Consider the following 24,116-nt stretch of genomic DNA (forward strand, 5'->3'; position numbering starts at 1 on the left):
AGCACCACCAGCACCGCGGCCAAAGGAAGTGATGTGGGAAGTGCCCAGCATCCGTCCCACCGCCCGCCCCGGGGGGGAGTGGGGAAAGACACCCCCGGGCTGAGCGCAGCGATGGGGGGCAATGGGGGTCCTGTATGGCGAGGGTCAGTGCTGCACCATCCTGCACCCATTGCGGGGTGCCCGGTGTCACGTTGGGGTGCCTGGGGTGGGAGCGGGGCATCCGGCATCGTGCCAAGCGGTGCAGCCTTGACACTGCTTGCTCCTCCCTTTGGTTTCCCATGAACACAGCAGCCACCCGGAACACTGCTGCTGCTGCTGGGGATGGATACAGGGATACAGGGGCACAGGGATGGAAGCATGGCAGCCCTAAAGGCACTTCTGTGGCAAAGCTGGCTCCGGAGGGCCAAGGTCTCCCTGGGAACAGGAGGGCAAGGGGATGGGGGCCTCCCTGCGCGGGGACTGCCGGGAAGAGGCCGGCAGCAGGGAATGCCGGAGGCACGGAGCGGTGGTGACCAATGGGCAGCGGCACGGAGGGGACCGCGGTCAGTGCCCTGCGTGGCACAGATGTGCCCCGAGCTAAAGAACACTCCCACAGAGAGCAGGGGGTCCTGGCGTGACTGGGAGAGCCAAACCCTAACCCCTAACCCTAACCCTAACCCATGCACCCCATGGAGCCACGCACCAGGAAGGAGCCTGGCTCCCACTGGGCTGATCCGTGGCTGCGTTTCTGCCTGGCCAGCGAATTCCTCTCGTTCCTCCTCCAGGAACGTCAGCAGAGACATCCCTGCGGCTGAGCCCTCTCCCCATGGCCACCGGGGACCCCCACAGTGGGGCACCCCAGCAGCACCGACCCCATTATAAGGGTTAAAAGAGCCAAACCGAGGGCTTTAAATGGAGGAAGCGTGGATAAATAAAGCGCCTTTGGCACAACAGGGATAGCACGGCTCCCATTCCCCCCCCTAAACCTCATCCCTGTTGCACACAGGGCACGGCACGGAGCCAGCACCACGGCACAGTGGCCCTTCACCCCACAGACACCGCGTGCCTGTGGTCCCACCAAAGCGCCGGAGCGGTCGGAAGCGTTCCTGGGATGGTTCTGCCAAGGAATTTAATCAATAAATAAACCAACAGAAGCATGGAACTAAAGCCAGCCCCACACCGGGCGCCTTCACCCCGCTCCTGGTCACCGCAATGCCACGACACCGGCTGAGCCCACCGCCAACACCTCCCGGCACGGCGCTGCCCCTCCTGCCTTCAGCATGGACCCACAGGGATAAGGATGGCTCAGCACAGCCCCTAATGAGGGGGTTAAAGCCCCTATGGAACAGCGGACGCCCAGCACCATCCCTGCTGCAGCCAGGGAGGGGCTTCCAGAGCCCAAAAACCCAAAATATGTCTATAATTTCCTGTTTCAAAAAGGATCATTTTTATTTAAATTAGGACCAGAAACATTCCATGGAGCTTAGCGGGGCCTGGGGGAGAGCCAGGCCTCCCTGTGTGCCGGCACCTTGCACTGCCTGAGGGACCCTGGCTGTACCCTGCACCGCAGCCTGGCCTCCCCGGCACCGGCAAAGCCACATCATCCTCCCCCGGCGCATCCCGCACCAGGAGGTGCCTGTGCTGGGGTGGCAATAGAAGATGCCACCAGTATGGTTAATGCAGCCCCGCTGGCTGCTTTCCCATGTCTGGCACTGGGAACTCCTCATCATCATTCCCATCACCGCGCTCCCAATGGTCACAAGCACATTGCTGGCTCCAGAACTGGACACGCACACATCACCCAGCCCCACAGCGTTACCGGTTCAGGGTTATCCCCATGGCACTGCCCTGTGGTGCGCCATCAACCTCACCGCAGCCACCCTCGCTTCATCACACTGCACAGCTCTCCCCGATGCGGGTGACCTGCTCTGCAGGCACGGGCACGCTCCTCTCCCCAAGGAAGGCTTAAAAATACCCTAACCAGACCCAAAAGCAACCCCTGCCACCACAGAGGTCAGTCCTGCAGGGTCAGCAGAGCCATACAGGAGATGTGGGTCACCCAGCCATTAAGTTTCTATTTATACAGCACCAGCACGGGCTGCAGCTCCTGTCCCCCGGCACATCACACTGCCTGCTCCGGTCCCTAGGGAGGGATCCAGTGGGAAGAGGCCAATGGGGGCAGTGGGGCAGTGCCACTGGTGCAAAGCAGCAGGAGGGATTTCATGGCAGTGAGGAGCAGAGCTCCTGTCCCTGCTGCACTGTTCTCCCTAGGGATAGGTGAGATGCTCTCCTGGAGCCCCTCCAGCAAGAGGAAAACCAAAGCCAACAGCACACTGAGTATTCCGAGGGCAAAACCCACCGGTGCCAGTTCAAAACTGGTGCCAACCTGCCCCTGTAGCCACTCTGTTGCCCTGCGCTTGGGCATCATTCCTGCATCCCAGCCACAACCTCCTGCATCGCTCCTGGCTGGGTCAACCCCAGCAATCCACCACACAGTCTCTGCCAACCCAAATACCCTCTGTGAGGATGCTGGTGGCCAGCAGACCCCCAGGACACTGTCCCCATCACGGGGATGGCATTACTCACATCCCAAGCAGCACGGCGCGTCCCCTGGCCAGCCTGCAGCCAGCAGCGGCTCAGCTCGCTCAGCTCCAGGATGGGCTGCACCTTCAGCTGCACCGTGTCCCCGGATTGCCGGATCATCTCCACGATCTCATCCCGGGATTTGCTCTCCACGTTCCTCCCGTTGATCTCCACCAGCCGGTCCCCCGGCACCAACCCCAACGCCAAGTCTTTGGTGCCGGCTCCGGGTTCGGCAAAGTGCACGACGCGCCGGTACACCTGCCCATCGGGCGCGCGGTCCAGCATGGTGGTGCGGCGCAGGGAGAAGCCGAAATCACCCGTGTTGCGCCTCTGCAGCTCCAGCTGCCGGGGGGTGGGAGGTTGGGGGGGTACCAATGGGGGCAGCCGCAGCTCGGCAGGGAACCTCTTGTCAACGAGCTCCGGCAGCCTGGCACGTAGGGATGCGGCAGGAGGGGGACAGGGGTGTCCCATAGGGACCCCTTGCTTGGCGAGCTGGGTGTCCAGCGTGCGCACCTCAACCTGCGGGGAGGGTGCTGCTGAGTGCTCGGAGGGGGTGGATGTCTCTGAGGTGCTCTCATCCCGGCTCTTCTGCGAGAAGGAGAAGCGTTTCACAATCATCTGGGAGTTCTGCTTGGCCAAGGAGCCGAACTTGGCCGCTCGCTGCAGCACCGAGCCCTTGAAGTTGGCATCGTCCACCTTGAGGTCGTCGCTGGAGCTGGCCGTGCTCAAGTGGCCCGAGTCCAGGATGACGCTGCCCCGGTTGCTGTCGGAGTCGATGTCCGTGAGATGCAGGTCGGAGCCGCTGGCCACCTTGATGGGGATGGGGTTGGAGATCTCCAGGCGGGTCTTGGAGTCCCGCTTGGAGGCACGGTTGAGGTTGAAGAAGCCCCGGCGCATGCTCATCTCCTCCAGGCTCTTGAGCTCAGCCGCCGACATCCGCTCCTTCTTCTCCTTCTTCTCCTTCTTCCGGGCCCCATCCTTCTCTTTGTCCTTCTTCATTAGGTTGAACATGGTGGAGGGGAGCTCGGGGCGTTCTCACCCCCGGGGCAGGGCGCTGGGCTGGGGGTGCTGCTCACGGCACGGCCACCTGCCTGTAGAAGGACAGAGAGGCAAGGGTGCCATCAGACAGCAGCACGGGTAGCACCCACCCCACCACCCCTCAGTGCACCCCACCGAGACCCCCAGCCCTGGGCCATGTCCCAGCATCCCCACTATCCCCAGCGCACTGTGGGGCTTTGAGGCTGCCCTGGTCATCAGGTCCTTGCCCTGGCTGGGCACCAAGCCCTAGGAATGCAACAAGGGTGGTGCTGCATCCCTAGGGATGCCAGAAGCCTGGCACCCCATTTATCCCCAGGTTATCACCGGGGCTGACTGCAGGCAAGACCCCCATCATGTCCTGCAGCTTGGGAGCAGTGCTGGAGCAGCATAGGAGGGCATCCCAGTGGCATTTGCAGTGGTTCCCACCAACATGGATGCTCCGGGCAAACCCACCCATCCCTGCGGCTGCGGCAGCTCAAAAAGCCCCCTTGTTGGAGAAACAGAGGCCTCTCTGCTGCTTGTCCCAGCCATGGGGGACAGCATCCCCACCGGGGAGGGAGCCGGAAACAGGGCCCTAAGCAAAGGCTGCTGTAATAAACAGGAACCTGTAAAATCACATTCCTCCCAAACACTGATAAGTGTCTAATTTTAGCACCGGCGACGCAGGATCTCGTGACGCTGCCTCAACCTCCAGCAACAGTCGCTCTTTCATTCGGGCATCCCATGCAGGGGGGGAGAAAACACCCGGTGGCAACACCACAGCCTGGAGCAAAGCTCAGATCCCTCCCTGGAAAACCATGGGGATACCCATAGTGTCCTCCCCACCACCACAGGGCTGCTATGGGATCTGTCTATCCCTGGGGTAACTGGTGCCCCCCCCAGCCTCCAGTAAGCACTCAGGGTGTGGATAAACAACGGCACAGTGGAGCAGTGGGCTGGCAGCGTGGCGCGGGACGGGCTGACAGCTATATATAACAGGGCAGGAAGCTGCACAGGAACTGAACCTCAGCACAAAGGACAACAGGAAAACTCCCTGTATTCAAAGCATCTGCTGCAGAGCGCCCTGATGGGTGCGGGGATGAGGTTTGGGAAACCCATGGAGAGGGACGGTGCTGCCCATGTTGGTGGTGCAGGCTCTGTGGGCACCCTGGGATGCATGGATGCCAAGCTGTACCTCGGGTCCAGCACGGCGTCAGTGCTGCATCACCACCACTGCCTGGCCACATGGTTCCTGCTGTCCCTGAATGCACCCAGTGGGACATAGGGAACCCATCACCCCCTTGGCAAAGCCACCTGGATTCAGGGATTGCCCCAACCCCGCTGCCCCTTGGGATGGGGCAGGAGCACACGTGCCCAGGAGAGCCCCATCCACAGGGCAGGTGAGGGCAGAGCTCTGCAGGCCATGGCAGAGGCAGGATCCGACCCAGGCACAGAGGGAAGCACAAGGGACAAGGTCAGGCGTGGAGCATGGCCCGGGGGGGTGCATTCACCAGCCCATGGCCAGAGGGGCTGCCCCGGCTCTGTCCACACAGCTCAGCCCCAGGGCTCTGCTCTGCCCTTCCTTGAGGCTTTCCCTATTCCCAGGGCCAGGACCTGGGCTGGGCAGCACCCCAAGACACAGGAAACCAGCTCCCAGACACAGGGCGATTGCTGACCCGAGCCTAGGAATGGCACAGCTCCTTCCCATGACCCACAGCAGGACCCACAAAGGGCCCCACATATATGGGGGCTCTCCACAGTGATGCTGGGGCCTCAGCACAGACAACAGAGGGAGAGAACAACCTGCAACTGCCTCCATGGCACCGGTACCCACTGCCTGGGCATGCCCGAAGTGGGGTGGCCTGGGGGATGCAGACAGGGCTGCACCCTGCGCTCACCCCATGGCAGGAAGGGGGATGCTGGGACCCCTTCCATGGTCTATGGGGAGAGTCCCTTGGGAGCAGAGCTGCTGGTGCTGGGTAGAGCCGAGGCGCTGGAGGCAGGCAGCCCTCCCTTTGTCCTCGGTGGTTTCTCTCCCCTGCACACACGCTCCCTCCCGGCCTTTGTACGCTCAACAAAAAGGGGGAACAAGCGTTACCATCTGCATCCCTAATCAGGCAGCGGCCCTGCCACATAAACCCCACACAGAGCCACTGCTGGCAGGAATGGGGCAGGGGGGACCCGCAGGTGAAGCCCCCAGCCCATGTAGGATGCTATTGTGGGGTGCTCCCTGCTCCCCAAGGAGCCTCCTGCCCGTGGCACGCACACACTGGGGATACCGGATGGGTGCAGCCCGACGCCTGGAGCAGGAGGCAGCTGCTGAGCGTCTCCTTGCTCCTGAATCAGACCCAAGGCGCCTTCCCTGACTCACCCCGGGATTACCCATAGCAGGGGCAGTGCCGGCTGCGAGCCATGGGAGGGGAGGGAGAGGCAGCGGGGTGGCACGCAAGGACGCTGCTGTCACACTGGGCTGGCAGGGCACTGGGATGTCAACTCGATAAGAGCCTGGGGCCACAAAGGGAGACCCAGCTCCAGGCTCCCAACCCCAAAACCCCTCCATAGGCCACCCAAGCAGGACTTGGGGTGGGGGTGAAGCTTCCCCTTTATACCCCATCATGGCCATGAGCCCCCATGTGCCTGCTGGGGTTTCCTGCAGGAGGAAGGTGCTCACTGGATCTCCAGCCACTCCTGCCCTGCCCCAGACACAATCTGGTCCGACACGCTCCCCACGCAGGGACCTGCACTGCAAGTTTCCCCATCCCCTGCCCTGCTCCCTGCTGCGATGCCACAGGAGCCCCGTGGCTGTCACCTCCTTGGACACACCATGGGGCATGGGTGATGCTGTGCCAGGGAGTGGGCACCGGTGAGCAGCCAGCCCAGCTCCTTCACCCATGCCCTGCGCCATGGGTCCTCACCTCCTTCCCAGACCCAAGTTCTCCAGAGAACAAGGAAATCTAGGGGGTTTCCAAGTCATTCCTCACTGCCTGCCCTTATGGCCAATGCAGGAGGAGAGCAGCCCTGGGTTTACCCCAGTCACAGCTGGGATGTGTCACTAGCCTGTCTCCAAAGCGGGACTGTGGGTTCTGCTGTGGGAACCCACTTCCAGCAGCACAGGTGACCCAGCCAGCATCGCCCTAGGGTGGTGCTGGAGGCCAGGAGGGTACATAGGGTGTATGTGTGGGATGCAGGCACCCGCCTCGCCCCAAAGCAGGGCGATAAACCAGCCTGAAGAGTCCTTACAAAACAGAGGTGACGGGGCAGCAATCACTGCCAGGCTCTGCTGGGTGGGAGCTAAATGGGACACAGTTCAGTGCCCAGCTCAGGGGGAGGACAGGCAGCCACAGCCCCTCACCACTGCGCCCGTGCCACCCCATAGCCCTTTTCTGGCCCCATATTTACAGCCTGACCCCGTCACGGCCCAGCCCATGACGGAGGTGACGGCTGAGCACAGCCCAACAGTGAGCAAAGTTCAGGGCTGGCGCAGGCTCTGTGGGAACACCTGATTGCTTATGGGGCACAGGGTGATGGGAGCTGCTGGATGGGGGTCCCCCAGTGCCGGGGTGCAGAACACAGCTCCTGTGTGCCCTTGCTCACCCGCCATGGGCCCACGCTCTTCTGTAATTGCCCTAAGGTTTAGCTCTTGACCAGATGATTTGCATCTCACAGCCCGGCTGGAAACCACACTGTTCCTGGCCGTGCATCCCAGCCCTCACCCGCTGCTCTATATATTCCTCTCCGGGCAAATGAACATGCAGGCAGGCGCCGTGGCAGCCTTGCTGCAAGGACACCCACCCACCCTGTGTGCCCCCTGAAAGGGACCCAGTAGTGATGTGGTTAATGGTGAGCTGAGATAATGGCTTTGGATGCAATCCCCCCGTGGTGCAGGAAAGGCCCAGGCTGGTGGTTTCTCCCTGTAAGCAGGGTCAGTGCCAAGGAGCTTCACTGCAGGTGCTGGGGCACCCATCATGAAGCATCCATCATTGCACACCCATCATTAGGTACCCAACACAGGGCACCCTGCAGGGACACGCTGGCATGTGTCCCACAGCACACAGCGGGTTTGTGCCCCCCCAGCACCCCCAGTGGAGCTCACAAACCCCACTGCACGAGTAGTAAACACACAGGTGCTGCAGTGCAACGAGAGGGGGGGTGCGTGTACACACAAACCCGGCCCGCAGCGCCACGGGGGGGGCACGCACAAGGTGACACAATGGGGCCGACACACACAGACACACACGCACAGCACCGGGGGATGCACAACCACAGGCGCTGCAAGACAAGAGCGGGCCATGCAACAGCATCCGCGCACCCCGCAACGGCTCCGGGGGGACGGGCACGGGCACCCACGCACAGCCCGGGGAGCACAGCCCGGCCCGCTCGGGGAGGGGAGAGGAGGGGGGTGCGATGCAGACGGACCCGGCCCCGCATAGCGCGGTGCGGTTTGTGCCCTGCCCCGGGGCCGGCTCTGGTTCTGGTCCCGGTCCCGGTCCCGGGGGGCTGCTGCGGGTACTCACCGGTGGCGGTGGCGGCGGCGTTGCGGGGCCCGGTGCTGGTGGCGGCGGTGCCGGGCCCCGGCGGCGGCGGCGCGGGGCGGAGCGGGGCGGGGCGGGTCCGCACCGGGGCGGGCACTGCCGGCTGTGCGCGCGCCGCTGCTCACGGAACGGCATGGGGCGGAACGGAGCGGAACGGAACGGAACGGAACGGCTCGGGACGGTAAAGAGCGTCCTGCGCATCCCCGCACCCCGCTATAGCACCGTGCGGGTGGGCACTGCCCGGTGCGGGGCCGGGAGCGTCCGCACCCTGCAGCAAGCACAACACAAGCCAAGCCATCCCAACCCACGCTGGAAGCCCGCCGTGTGCTCGCACTGATGAACATCGCACCACGCTCCTGGGGTTCCCCTCCTCGGCAGGATCCTACAGGGAACAGAGCCTGGTCCGGCGCAGGGCGGCTGGTGCCCGTTGGCAGGAATACAGAGCAGGACGGTGTGGTTGGTGCTGCTCCCCATGCTGCTCCCCTGTCGGCAGGGAGGGCTGTGAGCAGACCGGGATGGTGCCTTGGCCGGGAGACAGCACGGGATTAACGATGAGCATCACCCAGCAAAGCCTTTGTTACAGTCCTTCCACTGTTATCTAGCTCTGGGACATCGCACTGGGGTCACTCAGGTACAGATAAAATCCTGCAGACCCTACAACCACCACCCGTGCTGGGGCAGAGGGTTTCGGGCCAAGCCCTGCAGTCTGAGCTGAGACCGGCTCCCTTGCATGGGAGCTCCCTTGCTGCATGCAGGAGCAGCCAGGCCACCTCATGGGACATGGGTGACCCAGCAGGGCTTTGGGAACAGCGACCCCAGAGATCAGCATCCACAAGCTCTTCCCAAAAGCTCTTTTCAGGGTGCCCATCACCTTGGCTGGAAAGCCCCATACGGACAGAGTAAGCTATGGGCACAGGGGTCTGCCCCAGCACCACCCCTGCCACCCCCATGGCTCCTGCCCTGCCCTGGGGCATCCAGAGGGCTCCAAAACCCAACCACCATCCATGGGAGGCTGAGCTGGACTGAGCTGTGTGGTCCTGGCTCTCCTGCTATTAAGCCGTGAATGCAACAGCCTCACCACCTTCCCTTGCTGGGCAGCCGTGCTGGGCTGTGTGCTAGCAAGAGGCCGAGCCCTGCCAGGCTCCTGTCATCCTCTGTGCACTGGGGGTAGCACCAGGTTCACCCCACTCTCAGGACACACTTGCTGGGTGTCACAAGCCCCATTCCTTGCAGCACTGAGCCCACAGCACGTCCCCAGCACACAGCAGCAGAGCAACCCGTGTGTGGGAAGGAGCTGGTGGCCATAGGAAGGGCGCTGCTCCGGGCCCTGTGCTGCGGGATGCAGTGCAGGAGGAGATGCAGCTCTTGCAGCGAGCGCAGCCGCCTGCTTTTGTCACACTTCCCTTTGTCCCAGGCACGTGGTGCCCAGCGCAGGGAACGGCAGCGTCTGGAGAGCAGGGATGGGGTCCGATGGGCTGGAGCTGCAGGGGGGTTTCCAGCTGCACTGCTTTGGGAACACGTTGTGTGAGTGCCCCTCTGCGCTGCGCCCCCCAGCACCAGCCTGCGGCAGCTCCTGCTTCCTTACCATGCAGGGCAGGCGGTGGCGGGGTGGAACTGCTGAGTGTTGGGGTCTCCGGTGTGACACAGCCCTGCCACAAGCAGTCACCCAGTGGTGCCACCCTCCTGCCTCTTCCACAGGGCTAAACACCTCCATGCTTCCAGCAAGGTGTCTGTAAGATCCCATCCACCCTCACCAGCCTCTCTCCTGGGACTGGGCCACTCTGAGCATCTCTCTCTTGGTATAGGGGGGTTTTACAGGTACCCTATTGCCCAGGTAAAGTCTCCGTGTAGCCCCAAGCATCCTATAGAGCAGCAGCACAGAGCTCTGGTGCCCCGGCAGATGGTCGGCTGGAGCACTGAGGGCCCAGAGCCGGGCTGGGAGGGAATCATCTGTTTCCCAGCACCGCGGGGTTTCCTAAATAGGTCACTGCTTTTTTATAGTGTCTGGGATGTAGACAAACCAGTTGTTCCGGACACCCCGAGGAGCCGCCAGCACCGCCGCTGCCGTGCTCCGCAGGCACTCACTGCCATCCCTCCCGGTCCCACCAGCACTGCTTGGTGTGCGCAGGGAGCGCCGTGCACCGGGGTCCTGCTCTCCGCTAAGGGTGAGCATCCCTGGCTGTGCCCGCTGCAGGGTGTGCAGGGGCTGCCCGTACGCTGCTCCCGGCTGGGGCAGCTCCTGGCTGCAGGCTCTGCGCTGGCACTGACTCGAGCTGCGGACAGCGGTTTCCCTTAGCGGGGAGCACGGGGCACAGGGGCAGCACCGCGCTGCGCACCCGCATGCGCCGGGGCCGCAGCGTGCTCGGGGCGAGCTCTCCCTCTAGCGGCTCCTGCCGAAGCCTCCGCGCACCGGGGCGGCCAAAGCCGCGGCCAGGCCATGGCCCAGGGTCTGAAGGGAACGAGGGGACGGGCTCCATCCCCCGGCAGCCGGGATGCACGTAGCAGGGTGCGCAGGGATGGGACCCAGTGGCCTTACAGGACCATTCCCACCACCAGCCCCATGTTTGCAGCGCAGCTTGAGCTGCTGCTCCTTTTCCTTGCCCCACGTTTGCTGCTCAGCCCAGGGGGTCGGTGCACAGCCTCAGCCCCCCCTTTGCCATCCCCATCACCTCCATCACCCAGCGATAGGAAAGGCCCGCACCAAGGCTTCCCCCCGCCATGGCAGCGCCCTGTACCCCAGTACCTCACTGTCCCCGCGGTGGGCAGCGCTGGGCCGGTGCCATGGCTGCAGCAGGGCCCCGGCAGGGTCCCCCGGGCCGGGCGCCAGCCGTGCCGCGGGCAGCGCTGACAGGGCGCTTTGCTTTGTGCCGCTGCCCGGCGGGGAGACAAAAGGCGCAGTCAGACGCGGGCTGTGATCGTGCTGGCAGCCGTGCGCTGAGGCAGCAGCCCCCGCCGCCACGCTCGCCTCGTGACCCGGCAAGGACCAGGGACTGAGCCCACCGTGGTACACAGGGACTGTGCCCACCGTGGTACACAGGGACTGTGCCCACCGTGATACCCAGGGACTGAGCCCACCGTGGCACCCAGGGACTGTGCCCACCATGGCACTCGGGGACTGCGCCCACCATGGCATCCAGGGACTGTGCCCACCATGGTACCCAGGGACTGTGCCCACCGTGGTACCCAGGGACTGTGCCCACCATGGCACCCAGGGACTGTGCCCACCGTGGTACCCAGGGACTGTGCCCACCGTGGCATCCAGGGACTGTGCCCACCGTGGCATCCAGGGACTGTGCCCACCGTGGTACCCAGGGACTGTGCCCACCGTGGTACCCAGGGACTGCGCCCACCGTGGTACCCACTCCACCACCAGACCAGGGACTGTGCCCACCGTGGACCCAGGACTGTGCCCACCGTGGTACCCAGGGACTGTGCCCACCGTGGTACCCAGGGACTGTGCCCACCGTGGTACCCAGGGACTGTGCCCACCGTGGTACCGAGGGACTGTGCCCACTGTGGTACCCAGGGACTGTGCCCACCGTGGTACCCAGGGACTGTGCCCACCGTGGTACCCAGGGACTGTGCCCACCGTGGCATCCAGGGACTGTGCCCACCGTGGTACCCAGGGACTGAGCCCACCGTGGTACCCAGGGACTGAGCCCACCGTGGTACCCAGGGACTGTGCCCACCGTGGTACCCAGGGACTGTGCCCACCGTGGTACCCAGGGACTGTGCCCACCGTGGCATCCAGGGACTGTGCCCACCATGGCACACAGGGGCTGTGCCCATCATGGCATCCGGGGACTGTGCCCACCGTGGCATCCAGGGACTGTGCCCACCATGGAACCCAGGGACTGTGCCCACCATGGCACCAAGGAACTGTGCCCACCATGGCACCCCAGGGCTGGTGCCCACCATGGCACCCCAGGGCTGGTGGCCACCATGGGACTCTGGGGACTTTGCCCTGCCATGGTATCCTGAGGCCTCTGCCCGCCATGGCACCCCAGGTCTTACCCCGCCATTGCCTGGGGGGAGCCCCACCACAGGGAAGGGAGGAGGGTGTTGGACAGCCAGGACCTGGTTGTCATGGTTACCATGAGGCCTGGGGCGTAGCGGTGCCTCGTTGCCATGGTTACCGCAGGCCTGAGGCTTCCCAAGCCCATGGCGGCTCCATCCCCAGGATGGGGACAGGGATGTGCGGAAGTGGGGGGGCAGCACCAGGGCTCGGTGGAGCCATGGGAGACCCCACACCACCAGGGATAAGCAGCATCACAGCCCCCCTTACCCACCACAGAGCCGCAGTGAGCAGAGGATGTCCACACCAACACGGAGGTGGAGACCCACCAAGGCAATGGCAATGCCTGGTACACCCCTCACCAAGCCCACCACCCACAGGGTCCCACCGTGCCAGCCAGCGCCCTGTGACACTGCAGTGCATTGCCCCTGGAAAATGCCAGAGCGCTCAGAGCGTTGGGTCACTGGTGCCAAGATTCTCTGTGCAAACAGCCGCCCCCATTGGGGGGGGTTATTATTATTATCGATTTGTTTTATGTTTTCTCTTTCCCCAAGAATGTGGCTCAGCCCATGGGGATGAGCAGCTGAAATCTCCGGGGATCAGCAGGACAATGCCAGAGCAAGCATTGTGCTGACGGCTCTGCAAACGCTGGCACCGGCTCCCGGCCAGCAGCACCCTATAAAAGCCGAGCCGCTGAAGTAGGCAAACATTACATGGGGGAAGCAGCAGTAACCGCCTGAGCTAGGTGAGTCCCGGGACCGATCCGCACCTCTCCCACCTCGCCCCTGCCGCGCAGACACCTTCCCCCTGCCTGGTGCCCAAAGACACCCAGAGGGACCATTGCCCTTCCCCATGGCAAAAGACAGGCTCACACGTCCCCGCTGGCAGGCAGGGGGTGAGAGCCCCTCTACCATGGGGTATCCTGCTCCTGGTACCCCCCCGTGGTTGGCGTCTCCCATCATTGATCAGGGCCGTCCATGGGAGCACACTGGGAGGCATTGCTGAGATGCTGGGGCCGGGGGCCTGTTGGAGACCACCAGGCACAGGGCAGACTATGCCTCACATCACAGCTCCCTGCTCCAGCGCAGGGGGGTTATTCCTAGTGATGGGAAGGGGAAAGGGGAGCCAGACAATACGCCGGTGCCATGGCTGGGAGAAGGAAAGGGACACTGCGGCAGTGAGAAGGGAGCACCACGCTTTAGGTGTTTTCCAGAGTCCCCCAACCCCATCCTTTGGCCAAACAAGAGGGTCTCGCTGTGACTGGTCCCAGTAATGGGGCAGCTGCCTTCAAAAAGGCACTGCGGGCAGCAGGCACAGAGCTGTCAGCCGCAGGGGAGCACAGGGACACACTGCAGTGCCAACGGCTTTTCCTTCCTTTCCAGACACCGTTCCAGCACCAAAGATGGCTCAGACAAACCCTCTGCCTGTCCCCATGGGCCCATGGAAGGTACGTCCTCACACCACTTCTAGCTCTCCTTTCACTGTGTTCATGTGGGGGACAAGGAGAGGGGGAAAAACCAGTCCTCCAGGAGCAGGGCACGAGGCAGGGAGGAGGTACAGAAGGACAGCATCCCTGTCCCCATTATCCTCTGCCTATGGGAACGTGCCTCCCGCCTGCTCAAACCCCTCTTGGGTGTTTTCCATAAGCCTCTTCTTAGCCCTGCTCTTAACCAGCGGTCCTGTGCCAGGGAGTTAGAGCAGTCCCGAAAGCCACACGCTGTTGTTCGCCCTGCAGTCAGTGCAGGCAGGCAAAGGGGACGGGGGACAGGGCAGAGATGGTGGGGAGCAGCCCCGAGGGTCTGGCGATAGCTCCGGGCTCACAGTTAGAGGAGGGAGCCGAGATGGAGGAGCTCGTGTACCAATGGGATGCGCCCCACCGGAGCTGGAGCCTTCGGGAAGAGGAGAGCATCACCCGCAGCCCCGGGGGAGCCCCCTTGGCCCCTTTCCCCCCCCCGTTCTCCCTCTTTGCCCTAGAGCGCTGGGAGCAGAGGCCGGGAGAACCGCCAGCCACAGCCCGGCCACCCGCCCGTGCCAGCGCGGCTCCGCTCCTCCCTCCGGACCGCGGCGCTGCCCCGGGAGCCGACCTCCGCTGGGGTGAGCAGGAGAGCGGAGCGGGGCCGGCACCGAGGCGCTGCGGGGCCGCATCCCGGCACGGAGATGGAGCGCGACCCTCTCAAAGAGGGGCTGAACCCCGCTGCGGCCGGTGCCGGGCACTGCCCAACGGCGCAGCTCGGTCTGCGTTGCAGATCACTGTGTACGACCAAGAGAACTTCCAGGGCAAGAGGATGGAGTTCACCTCGGCCTGCCCGAACATCATGGAGTGCGGCTTCGACAACATCCGCTCCATGAAGGTGGAGTGCGGAGCGTGAGTACCCGGCGATGGGATGCTTTTCCTGGGTGGGTTGATGGGGTGAGGGGCAAAGCACTGCAGCAAAGGGAGGATAGGGACAGGGAATCCCACCCTGACAGGGTAGAGCAGGCAGCCAGAGGACAGTGGAGATGCTCTTGGCATCATCCAAAACTCCCTCCTGCAGCCTTGGAGCAGCCAGGTTTGGAGCTCACCAGTGCCCCTTGGCGATGCTGCCCAAAGATGCAGCAAAGATCAGTACTCAGCAAGGTTCTTGAGCCCAGCCTAGTCCCCATCCTGCCTGTGTAACCCCAACAAGCACCTGGACAACCACAGCTGCCACAATGCCCAGCCCTGCTTTGCCCCATTGCTCTCCCCGCATGGCCAGAGCAGAGCCTTCCCACAGCCTGCACAGGGCTGCCCCAGTCACTGGTAGGGGTCTGGAGCAGAGCTGGGCTTCTCTCTGAGCACATGAATCTTCCCTGGCATAGACAAGCCACGTCCTGAGCTGCTCCAGACGCTGTGTGTGAGGATGGTCCCCATGGCGAGCATCCTGCTGGGGCGGGGGAGCAGACAGGAGAGATTTGTGCTGCTATATTTAGGGTTTGTAATGCTAATGGGATTACAGCACGCCGTAATCAGCTCCCTGCTCCAGTTGATGTGCTCCTAATCAGGCTGTTCACCCTGCACAGGGGAGCACGGCTGTGCCACACGGGATTGGGCCTCTGTTTAGGATCAGTTGCAAGAGGCTCTTGGCACCCCCGGGCTCACTGTGCCCCTCATACCCCATAAGCAGGGGTGTGCACAGCCTGTGCCATCACCTTCCAGCCCCCAGCCCCACTCAACTCCAATTGTCCCATCCCATTCTCTGTTAAGGGGATGTCCCCACCCCAGGGACAGGCAGGATCTCATATGGGAAGCGCCAAGGCTGGAAAACATCCTGCAGGATGAAGGCATCACGTTCTCACCTCTCCTTGCCTATTTTCAGCAAAGAGGGGGAGCCAGAAAGGAGACAGGATCAGGAATTTGGGTCTTTCCAGCTGTGTTTTGTGGGAAGCAAGAAACGAGGCTTTTTGAGAGAGGCTGTCCTGGGGCATCCCAATGCGATGCTGAGCTGTGTGTATAACCCCAGAGCAGCCAGGGGCAGGGCAGCCACATCCAGCACCGCTTCCCCTCCTCGCCATGGATGGGCAGAGCCCAGAGCCCAGCTCCTGCTGGCACCCGTGCCCCGGTGCCAGGGTTGCTGGTGCAGGAGGCCCTGGCACGCTGTGTCTCCCTCCGCAGCTGGGTGGGTTACGAGCACACCGGGTTCTGCGGGCAGCAGTTCATCCTGGAGAGGGGAGAGTACCCGCGCTGGGACGCCTGGAGCGGCAGCAACGCCTACCACATCGAGCGGCTCATGTCCTTCCGCCCCGTCTGCTCCGCTGTGAGTGCCCCGGTGGGCACAGAGCCCTCCCGTGCCTCCTCCAGTCCCAGTGTCAGCACCAGGCCGAGGGAGCGGGGTCGGGAAGGGCAAACAGAGCCGTGCCAAGGGCTCCAGAGATGGCAGAGGCTCCGTGGGGTGGGTTCAGCTCTTCCCCTGCCCATGCCCAGCAGGGTTTGCTCTTTTTGTAGTGGAATTTAAAGCTTTTAAGGGGGTTTTTGGGTGTCTGTATGTGAGGAGCGGGCGGAGAGCTCACCTGAGATGGGAGCCGTGGCACAGCTCTGACACCTCCTGGCTCAGCATCACCCTGCTGAGCGCCTCCGCACAGATGGGCATTGGGAAAACCAGCCTCCCCCTACAAAAACCCACACATCACCTCCCCATCAAACCCTCTAAGCGATGACATAGTGGGGGACAGCCCTTGCCCCGTGTCCCCATTCAGGCCAGGGAGGGAGCATCCCTCACCCTTGCTCTTTCCCCAGAACCACAAGGAATCCAGGATCACCATCTTTGAGAAGGACAACTTCATCGGCCGCCAGTGGGAGATCGCTGATGACTACCCCTCGCTGCAGGCCATGGGCTGGGCCAACAACGAAGTGGGCTCCATGAAGATCTCGTGTGGCGCGTAAGTGATGGGCAAAGCACCACGGGCAAACCACAGCCATCGCTGTGCTACCACAACCGGAGGGGGGACACCCCATAACCCCCCCTTGCTTACCTCTCATCCCTCTTAATGGCTGCCTGATGACTCCTTGTCTTCCAGCTGGGTTTGCTACCAGTATCCCGGGTACCGTGGCTACCAGTACATCCTGGAGGCCGACCACCACGGAGGAGACTACAAGCACTGGAGGGAGTGGGGTTCGCACGCCCAGACCTCCCAGATCCAATCCATCAGGCGTGTCCAGCAGTAGCTCCCCACTTCCCACTACATCTCTGCAAGGTTTCTAAAGCTCACCGGCTCCCTTTTGGTGCTAATACTCCCCTCCCGAAATAACCACCCCTTCTTGTACTGCAAGTGCTTCTGGAACAACACTCCCCAACGGTACCGACTGCCACAATGCCAATAAACGTGACTGAAAGAAAAAGATAAACCAGCTTGGTGGGTGAATGCTGTTCATAGAATCCCACACTGGTTTGGGGTGAAGGGACCTTAAAGCTCATCCAGCTCCAACCCCGACCACAGGCAGGGACCCCTTCCACTGGAGCAGCTTGCTCCAAGCCCCTGTGTCCAACCTGGCCTTGAGCACTGCCAGGGATGGGGCAGCCACAGCTTCTCTGGGCACCCTGTGCCAGCGCCTCAGCACCCTCACAGGGAAGAGCTTCTGCCTAAGAGCTCAGCTCAGTCTCCCCTCGGGCAGGTTCAAGCCATTCCCCTTGTCCTGTCCCTACATCCCTTGTCCCAAGCCCCTCTCCAGGTTTCCTGCAGCCCCTTTAGGCACTGGAGCTGCTCTAAGGTCTCCCCTTCAGGAGCCTTCTCTTCTCCAGGCTGACCCAGCCCAGCTCTCTCAGCCTGGCTCCAGAGCAGAGCTGCTCCAGCCCTCACAGCATCTCCATGGCCTCCTCTGGACTCACTCCAACAGCTCCACATCCCTCTTGTATCTGTTGTCTATCAGGACTGCAGTCACACATCCCCATGCCAGCAGCAGGGACCAGACTCCAACTCTCACACACACAAAACACAGCAGCCAAACCCTTGGTGTGGGCTTCTCTTCCTCCCTGCCCTCCCCTTCCCCTGCCAAGGGATAGGACACTGAGCTCCTGGTCCCACTGAGCATCCATGCCTACACAGAGCCGCGGCGCTGCTGGCCGTAAGGGACCAGAAGTGGGGTCTCCATCGCTGCAGCATCCCTGCTTCAAGGGATGCCCCCCGAGAGCGCGGAACAGAACCTCACACCAACACCCACAAACTTTAAAACTTTTATTCAACAATTTACATCACTTATTGTCTGTCTTAACATATTCGATCTACACAAATTTCTGGGTTTTCTGGTTTGTTTGTTTTTTTCCTGATAAAATAATAAAATTTGGATAAATTTTGAAGACCTGTTGGTGCAGAATAAACAAAATTCCAGGTATTTATTTTTTTTCTGTTTTTTTTTTTCTTTTTTAAACATTTAGTGTGAAGTATGACATCATTGGTAAAGATAACATCATGCCATTACAGCTCATGGACATCACCTATCCTTACAGTCCGTGATATCACCCATTCCAGCGCAAAGGGCTGCGCCAGACACAGCTACAGCAGGAATTCCACTAACTCCTCCAGCCACCCTTTCACCACCGGGAAAACACCGACACTTTCCAGCTGGGCACACCAGAGTGCATTAACCTCATTGGGAATAACCAAGGAAAAGGGAAGGAAACACAAACTACCTTTACAGACTCGTGTGGTCGCACACAACCAAGAGGGGCCGTGGTTAACTCAGCACAACCCCTCCGTGGTGAATTTAATACACAAGGAAAGGGAAGGAAATGAGAACTCGTGGATGGGGGAGGCAGGAGGGGACGGGCGAAGCGCGCGGTTGTGTTTCGCATCGCCCTTAACACTGAAATACTCAGGGGAGGGGGACAGAGGGGGCACCCGTCCCCCCAGTAAACAAGTTGAGGACCTCCAGAGCGAGGCTGAAGGTGTGTAAGTACACGTGTGTGATGGGAGATAGAAAAGCAGCCCTGTTCGGTATGAAAGAAAGCTGTCAAGTTAGTACAAATCGCTGCCACGGCGAAGGGAACAGCAGGAGGATGAGGGCAGGGTCCTTCTCCCGGCACAAAACCCCCCCTTCTCCTGCACAAAGGCTCTGGGATAAGCAGTATCCTGGCTAAGCAACACGTTGCCAAAGGTGGTACCTGCAACCCAAGGCAGCCGACTCGTGAAAGCAAACCCCAAATGAAGCTCAGAGCCCAAGGCGAGCTCCCCCTCCGCTCCAGGGACCACAGGGAGGAAACCTGCCCCCACCTCACAGTGGGAATACACAATGGTAGGGCTCATTCTGTCACTAGAAGCCTCCAGCAGCTCCGTCTCCATCCCCTCCTCAAAGCTGTGTGCTCCCTGTCCCCATCCCACACAGCGGGGACCACTCTCAACCAGAGGGATAAAGGGGCACACAAGGAGTGTACCTGAACCCCAGGCCAGTGACACCCCCTCCCTCTGATCCAAGCACTAAAACAGGCTCTTTAAAATAAAAAAATAATATATATATATTTATATAGCTATACAGAGACAGAGAAAGCCAAGGAGAGAGAGGGGAGAGGCTACTATAAAGAATCAAGAAGCGCCAGTTCTCTGCTAGAGCTGTCAGCAAAGAACTGTCCCCTTCCATCAGACCCTGCAGGGCGGTGACGAGAACGCAGGCAATGACAGCACAGGAATGCAAAAGAGGGCAGATAAGTCACTTCTGGTAATGAGACACAAATTAAACTCTCAGAACATGTGCATAGCTTTATTCATCTGCTTCAAACTAACCTCATCGCGGAGCTTCGGCGAAGCCCCGGTGTGCAAAATGCATCTCTAGGAAATAATGCAAGCAAGCTTTTTACATTGACAGGGGCAGGAGCACAGAAAGACTGGGGCAGGAACCACACGTTGGGGTGAGCTGGGAGGGAGATGAAGGAACAAGGAACTGCACAGCTTCGTATTCAGAGTCACTGACTGCAAACAGAAGCGTTCCTATTTCGTTAACGTCAAGCAAGGCGTGTTTTAATTCTGCTTTACAACAAAAAAGGTAAGAGAAAAACCCCACAGTAACAAGAACCACAACCTGGAAGGGAATAAACCCCCGGGTAACGGGATCCCTGGTGCTGCAGAGCCCTAACTCCAGTGCAAAGCCACTTGCAGACCATCACTGGCCCTTGCTTTGCAGGCAAAGCATTGCAACGCTTGGTTTTGACCGCAGGAGAACAGCAAAGCAGCTTCTCTTTCTCTACCCCCTCCAAAGACACAGATGCCACCCCACAGGACATCACCCCCAAACCGTAAGCTGGGCTCAATGCAGGCTCAAGCCCAATCCATCAATCCGATGGGTCACTGGGACAGGGATGAACCCTTGGATATGGATAGGGCTCAGCCATCCCAGCAGCTCACACACCGCCACCAGCTCCCTTCAGAAAGAATAAGCACACGTGCAAGGCACATTTAGTCAGATGGACACACACACAAACACGGGTGTAAAACAGCAAACGCTGCCCAAAAAGAACTAATGGATGCTGAATAAACTAAATTAAAGAGGCAGAGAGTTCTAGCCTATGCATGGATATACTATTTTCCAGGCAGTTGTAATCCCCACGCGTTTTTCCTACACGACATTAGACCTTCCTCATTCTTTCCTCACTTTAGAGATACTATTTTTCCTAAAGGATCTTCTATAAATAGTAAAGTACATTCCTTTTTTCCCCCTCCAATGAACTCCTCCTGCAGGGTCGCATCCCCCCGCAGTGATCCAGGTCTGACCCAGTAAGATGAGAGGTTCCAGACCTGCTTGTGCCTTGTGGTAGCACTTCAATGGAGCAAGACCTCCCTCACACCTCAGCCATCGGGTTTTGGCTGGTTAGATGGCCTTTTTCCTTGGAAAACAACCCAATTTCAGGCACCAACCAGTCTGCAGCACCCAGAGAAGGAGCCTGTGAGTGGAGCGCAGGGGGTGCAGGCAGGAAAGAGGCCACACGATCTTTAATACTGCTGGTTAACTTCACATTGAGGTAAAGCCTTAAAAAGATCTTTTTGCAGAGATGAGCAATTTCCTTCCATAGAGAGACTCAACTAGCAAACAGAAGTACTAAAACCAAAGACATGGATTGAGATTCTTCTGCCTCACAAGTTACTTGGGCCTCTTTCCCGCACCAGCAGCCAGGCAGGAAGGAGAAGCTGAAAACCTCAGGGATTTGCACTACCCTTTCCAACAGCAGCTTGAAAAAGGGAAGGAGAGAAAAAGCAACAACAACAAAAGGCAAATGCACAGTGATCTCTCAAGTTAAGAGTTCTCCTTTGCTTGCGTTTGCATAGAAGTTCCCACAGGTCAGCACCAAAGTCAGGGAGACCCCGTTCCTACACTACCCGCAGTTAGTGGCTGTCTTACACCAGGGTTTAGCTACTCGCAGAGGAACTATATGGTCGTGTAAAGGAAAAACAAAAGTGCATCACACATTCTTGATTTTCAGGGTTACTTATAGCAGCAGCAGCATTAATCCAAGACAATGAACAGTTGTAGAGTCGTTCTTAAATGCAGCAACACTTAATGAAATGTCTTCAAGGAAGGTCTTAAGAGGGTCCTTCTCGAAAGGATAAAATGAAAATGAGACTATTCGAGAGACACAAAAAGGAGAGAAAACAAAAATTAAAGACACCATCTTATTTACATCAAAAAAAGAACCCAAACAACATTCTTGTTAAAGTATCTTTACAACACCTAAGCAAAAAAATAGGTCTTTTAAGAATAAAGCAGAAACTCCTAAAGCAGTATCCGTTTTTGGAACCCTTATTTAGCACCTGAGGAAAGACCGTATGGAAAGCAGACAGGTTGGGTTTTTTTTTGTTGGTTTTCCTTGTTTTGTAAGAAAGTTGTGGGTTTATGTTCGCAGCACACACGTTTCATACCACAGACAGAAATGAACTCATTTTTCTCCTTTTAAAAGATACTCTACTCATCAATAAGGCTGTAGAAAAGGGATACTGCTATCTTACAACATGGCTTTAGAGCGCTGGACATGTTAGATGGTGCTTTCTGGTTAACAGTCAAGATGAACACAGCTCAGCATCCCCTGGTGAAAGCATGGGGATGACTTCTGCTCCTGTCCCGGGTCGGCAAGCAGTGTGCCAAGAGGGTCTCATGTCCTCAACACAAGGCCATCATAGAGCTCTCTGCTACCTCCCCACACATCTGCTTCCAAGGCTCTGGAGCAGGATAACAAGGAAGCAGCCTTACCCTGTGGTGTAGTAACTGTACAAACACCTAAAGCTCTGTGCTCTCTGGAAGGCAGCACAGACCCAGATCTGCTCCTTCACACCAGACCAGGATCCTGCTTCTCATGGACAAAATGCTCTCATAGTGGCCAAAGCTGGAACGACTCTGGCTCCTCCAGCCTCAGCCCTCCTCCTGCTTTATGCACTGGTGTGAAACGTGGAGCAGCTTTAAATCAGGGGTAGCCTTGTTCTCTCCCCTCCTGACCTCGACCATCTCCCTTGTAAACAGTCTCTGTAAGAACAGAAATCACTAAGGACGTACATACAGAAGGGATGAGACTCCTGAAAGCTTTGGACACCACAGCAACTTATTGAAGATGCTGGATCAAAACTGAACACGCAGGAGAGCCACCTGTGAAACACACCTGTGAATGCCATAGCTCCCGGATGTCCCCGAGGTCACCCATTGCCTGGAAAGGATGCAACTGTGCTACAGCAGCCCTCTCTTGAAGGTGAACAGCATCAGTTACACAGAACTGAGAGGAAAACTTCCATCTCTCCTTTCTCCTGTGGATTTAGCTAAGCTGGTTCACCCCATCACCCACTCCCACGGTGCACTCACAACCTAAGGAGAAGTGGGGTTCTCTTCAACGTTTCAAACAAGTTCACAGCAGCTACAAACGGCAAACAAGGGGATTTGTCCCTGCTCATTGCAGCAGGGCTGGACAAAATGACCTTCGAAGGTCTCTTCCAACCCAAACTGCTCTATGATTTAGGGCTGAGAGAGGGTGATGGTTTGAAGCAGGTTAGGGACAGAATCCATGCCCTGGAGCTATCCACATTGCCAAGATTTCCAACAAAACCAGGTGTCGGGGGCAACCAAGGAGAAACCAAAACCAAACACCACCCAAGCCTTGAAAGTCATTGCATTGCCAATCCACCAGACAGGTGGAGTAGGAGGGAGCAGTGATGCTGAAGGTCCCCATACCACCGTCACCAGAGACGGGAGCATGGAGCAGCTTCTAACCCATCACTGAGTGGACCAAACACTCTGTGATAGACCAGAGAGAGCAGATCCCATGCTGGATCTGGTACATACTGCACAAAACCCTGTACAAGAGAGCCAACAGGAGCTGTTGCAGAGGAACAGTGGGGAAAGACCAGAGGGAGAAAGAAGGCAGCCCTGCCCATGAAGGACGCCTTACCCCAACAGACAGCCTGGCCAGGGAACCAGAGGAAAGAGACTCATCGGATCAACAACAGGAACAGAAATGGGAGAGAAGCCTTAACCTGAATTGCTGTCTTCATACCTAATAAAAATATAGGTCATGATCTCACCCTTAGTGCCACTTTCCGATACCACACATATTTAAGGGTTTTTGTTTTAAAACTTTACTCAGTGTAATGAAAACAATGGCACAAATAAATACACGCTCGCTCTCCTACACAAGTAAGATGCTTGCACACGCAGGCCAGCTCCTTGCCCACTGACACCCTTGGGTGCAGCCCTGGCAGAGGCTGAGCACCCCTTCCCGGGCTGTATTTGGTTTATGCTACAGTACTAATACTCTGAGTCAAACAAAAAAACGAAACATGAGACTTATCAGTAACACCTTAGCATTATTTCAATGTGCTAAATTAGTCACAGCTCCATTTCTTGGGTTTTTTTTCTTTTTTTTTTATAAGCTTACATAAAAATAATCAGAAAACAGATTAAATCTGAAGAGATTTTTAATAAGTGCTCAGTAAAGAATTGTGTGAGGACTTCAGGAGGACTGCAGACAGCGACAGGGCAAGTTACACCAAAGCACAAGGAAGTTTCTTCAGAGCCCTGCCTGGCTCTAGGCAATACTCCATCCCCAAAATACCACCTTTGCCAGTGAGACAGAGTTACAGGAGCTCAGAGAGAGGAATTCCTAACCGCTTAGCACTGAGCACACACCATGGAGCTCATGAAAACTGACATTTGAAGAGAGAATGGTCAGAAGTACAGCAGAGAAGCTGCTGAGAGTGTTTCTGGATGGGTCCCGGTGGCATGGAGCCACGGGCAGCGGCGCAAAGCAGCAGGGATGAGCATCAGGGGAGAAGTCAACCCAACCCATGGCTTGAACTGTGCTCAACGCTTGTTTAGAACACCAACTGGACTAGGCCAACATGAGCATCCTCAAATACTCAGCAAGACTGGGATCCTCCTAAAGGCGCAGGGGTCAGATTCAGCAATGGGTTATTGCTGCTCAGCTTCTGCATCACAACAGCCAAGAGAGCAGATCTGGGGCAGGGGGGGACCAGGACAGCGCAGAGCCCAGGGAAGCAAAGAAGGGTTTGGA

The 24,116-nt window shown here is 58.9% G+C and overlaps 2 protein-coding genes across 20 annotated transcripts in view; one reads left to right on the forward strand and one right to left on the reverse strand.

Annotated features, from left to right (window-relative positions):
• MYO18A (myosin XVIIIA) overlaps window positions 1-8,172 on the reverse strand; it is a 33,950-nt gene extending 25,778 nt beyond the window's left edge. For 18 of the 19 annotated variants that reach the window (XM_061363504.1, XM_061363505.1, XM_061363503.1 and 15 more), the window contains exons 1-2: window positions 8,094-8,172; window positions 2,566-3,653 (exon numbers count right to left, since the gene is read on the reverse strand). In XM_061363504.1, coding sequence (XP_061219488.1) covers window positions 2,566-3,573 — 1,008 coding nt within the window. In that variant the 5' untranslated portion in view covers window positions 3,574-3,653; window positions 8,094-8,172. Of the gene's footprint in view, window positions 1-2,535; window positions 3,654-8,093 lie in introns of all 19 variants that reach the window. The other variant, XM_061363493.1, reaches the window with a different exon arrangement.
• A 4,343-nt stretch (window positions 8,173-12,515) lies between these two features.
• Window positions 12,516-17,683, forward strand: CRYBA1 (crystallin beta A1). Its single transcript, XM_061363507.1, has 6 exons — window positions 12,516-12,871; window positions 13,509-13,573; window positions 14,373-14,491; window positions 15,758-15,899; window positions 16,379-16,521; window positions 16,660-17,683. The coding sequence occupies exons 2-6, from the start codon at window positions 13,529-13,531 to the stop codon at window positions 16,805-16,807; spliced, it is 597 nt and encodes a 198-aa protein (XP_061219491.1). The 5' UTR covers window positions 12,516-12,871; window positions 13,509-13,528; the 3' UTR covers window positions 16,808-17,683.
• Window positions 17,684-24,116: the final 6,433 nt, after the last annotated feature.

The sequence above is a fragment of the Neopsephotus bourkii genome, unplaced genomic scaffold (genome assembly GCF_033783945.1).
Source record: "Neopsephotus bourkii isolate Nb327-2 ecotype Australia unplaced genomic scaffold, CSIRO-AGI_Nbou_v1 NB_1154, whole genome shotgun sequence".
Taxonomy (NCBI): Eukaryota; Metazoa; Chordata; class Aves; order Psittaciformes; family Psittacidae; genus Neopsephotus; species Neopsephotus bourkii.

Bases quoted from the DNA above. Each gene is read 5' to 3' on its own strand.
- CRYBA1 (XM_061363507.1), top strand. From the start codon at position 13,529: ATGGCTCAGACAAACCCTCTGCCTGTCCCCATGGGCCCATGGAAG. The intron at 14,492-15,757 runs GTGAGTACCCGG...CTCCCTCCGCAG, and splicing joins ATGAAGGTGGAGTGCGGAGC to CTGGGTGGGTTACGAGCACA. The intron at 15,900-16,378 runs GTGAGTGCCCCG...CTCTTTCCCCAG, and splicing joins TCCGCCCCGTCTGCTCCGCT to AACCACAAGGAATCCAGGAT.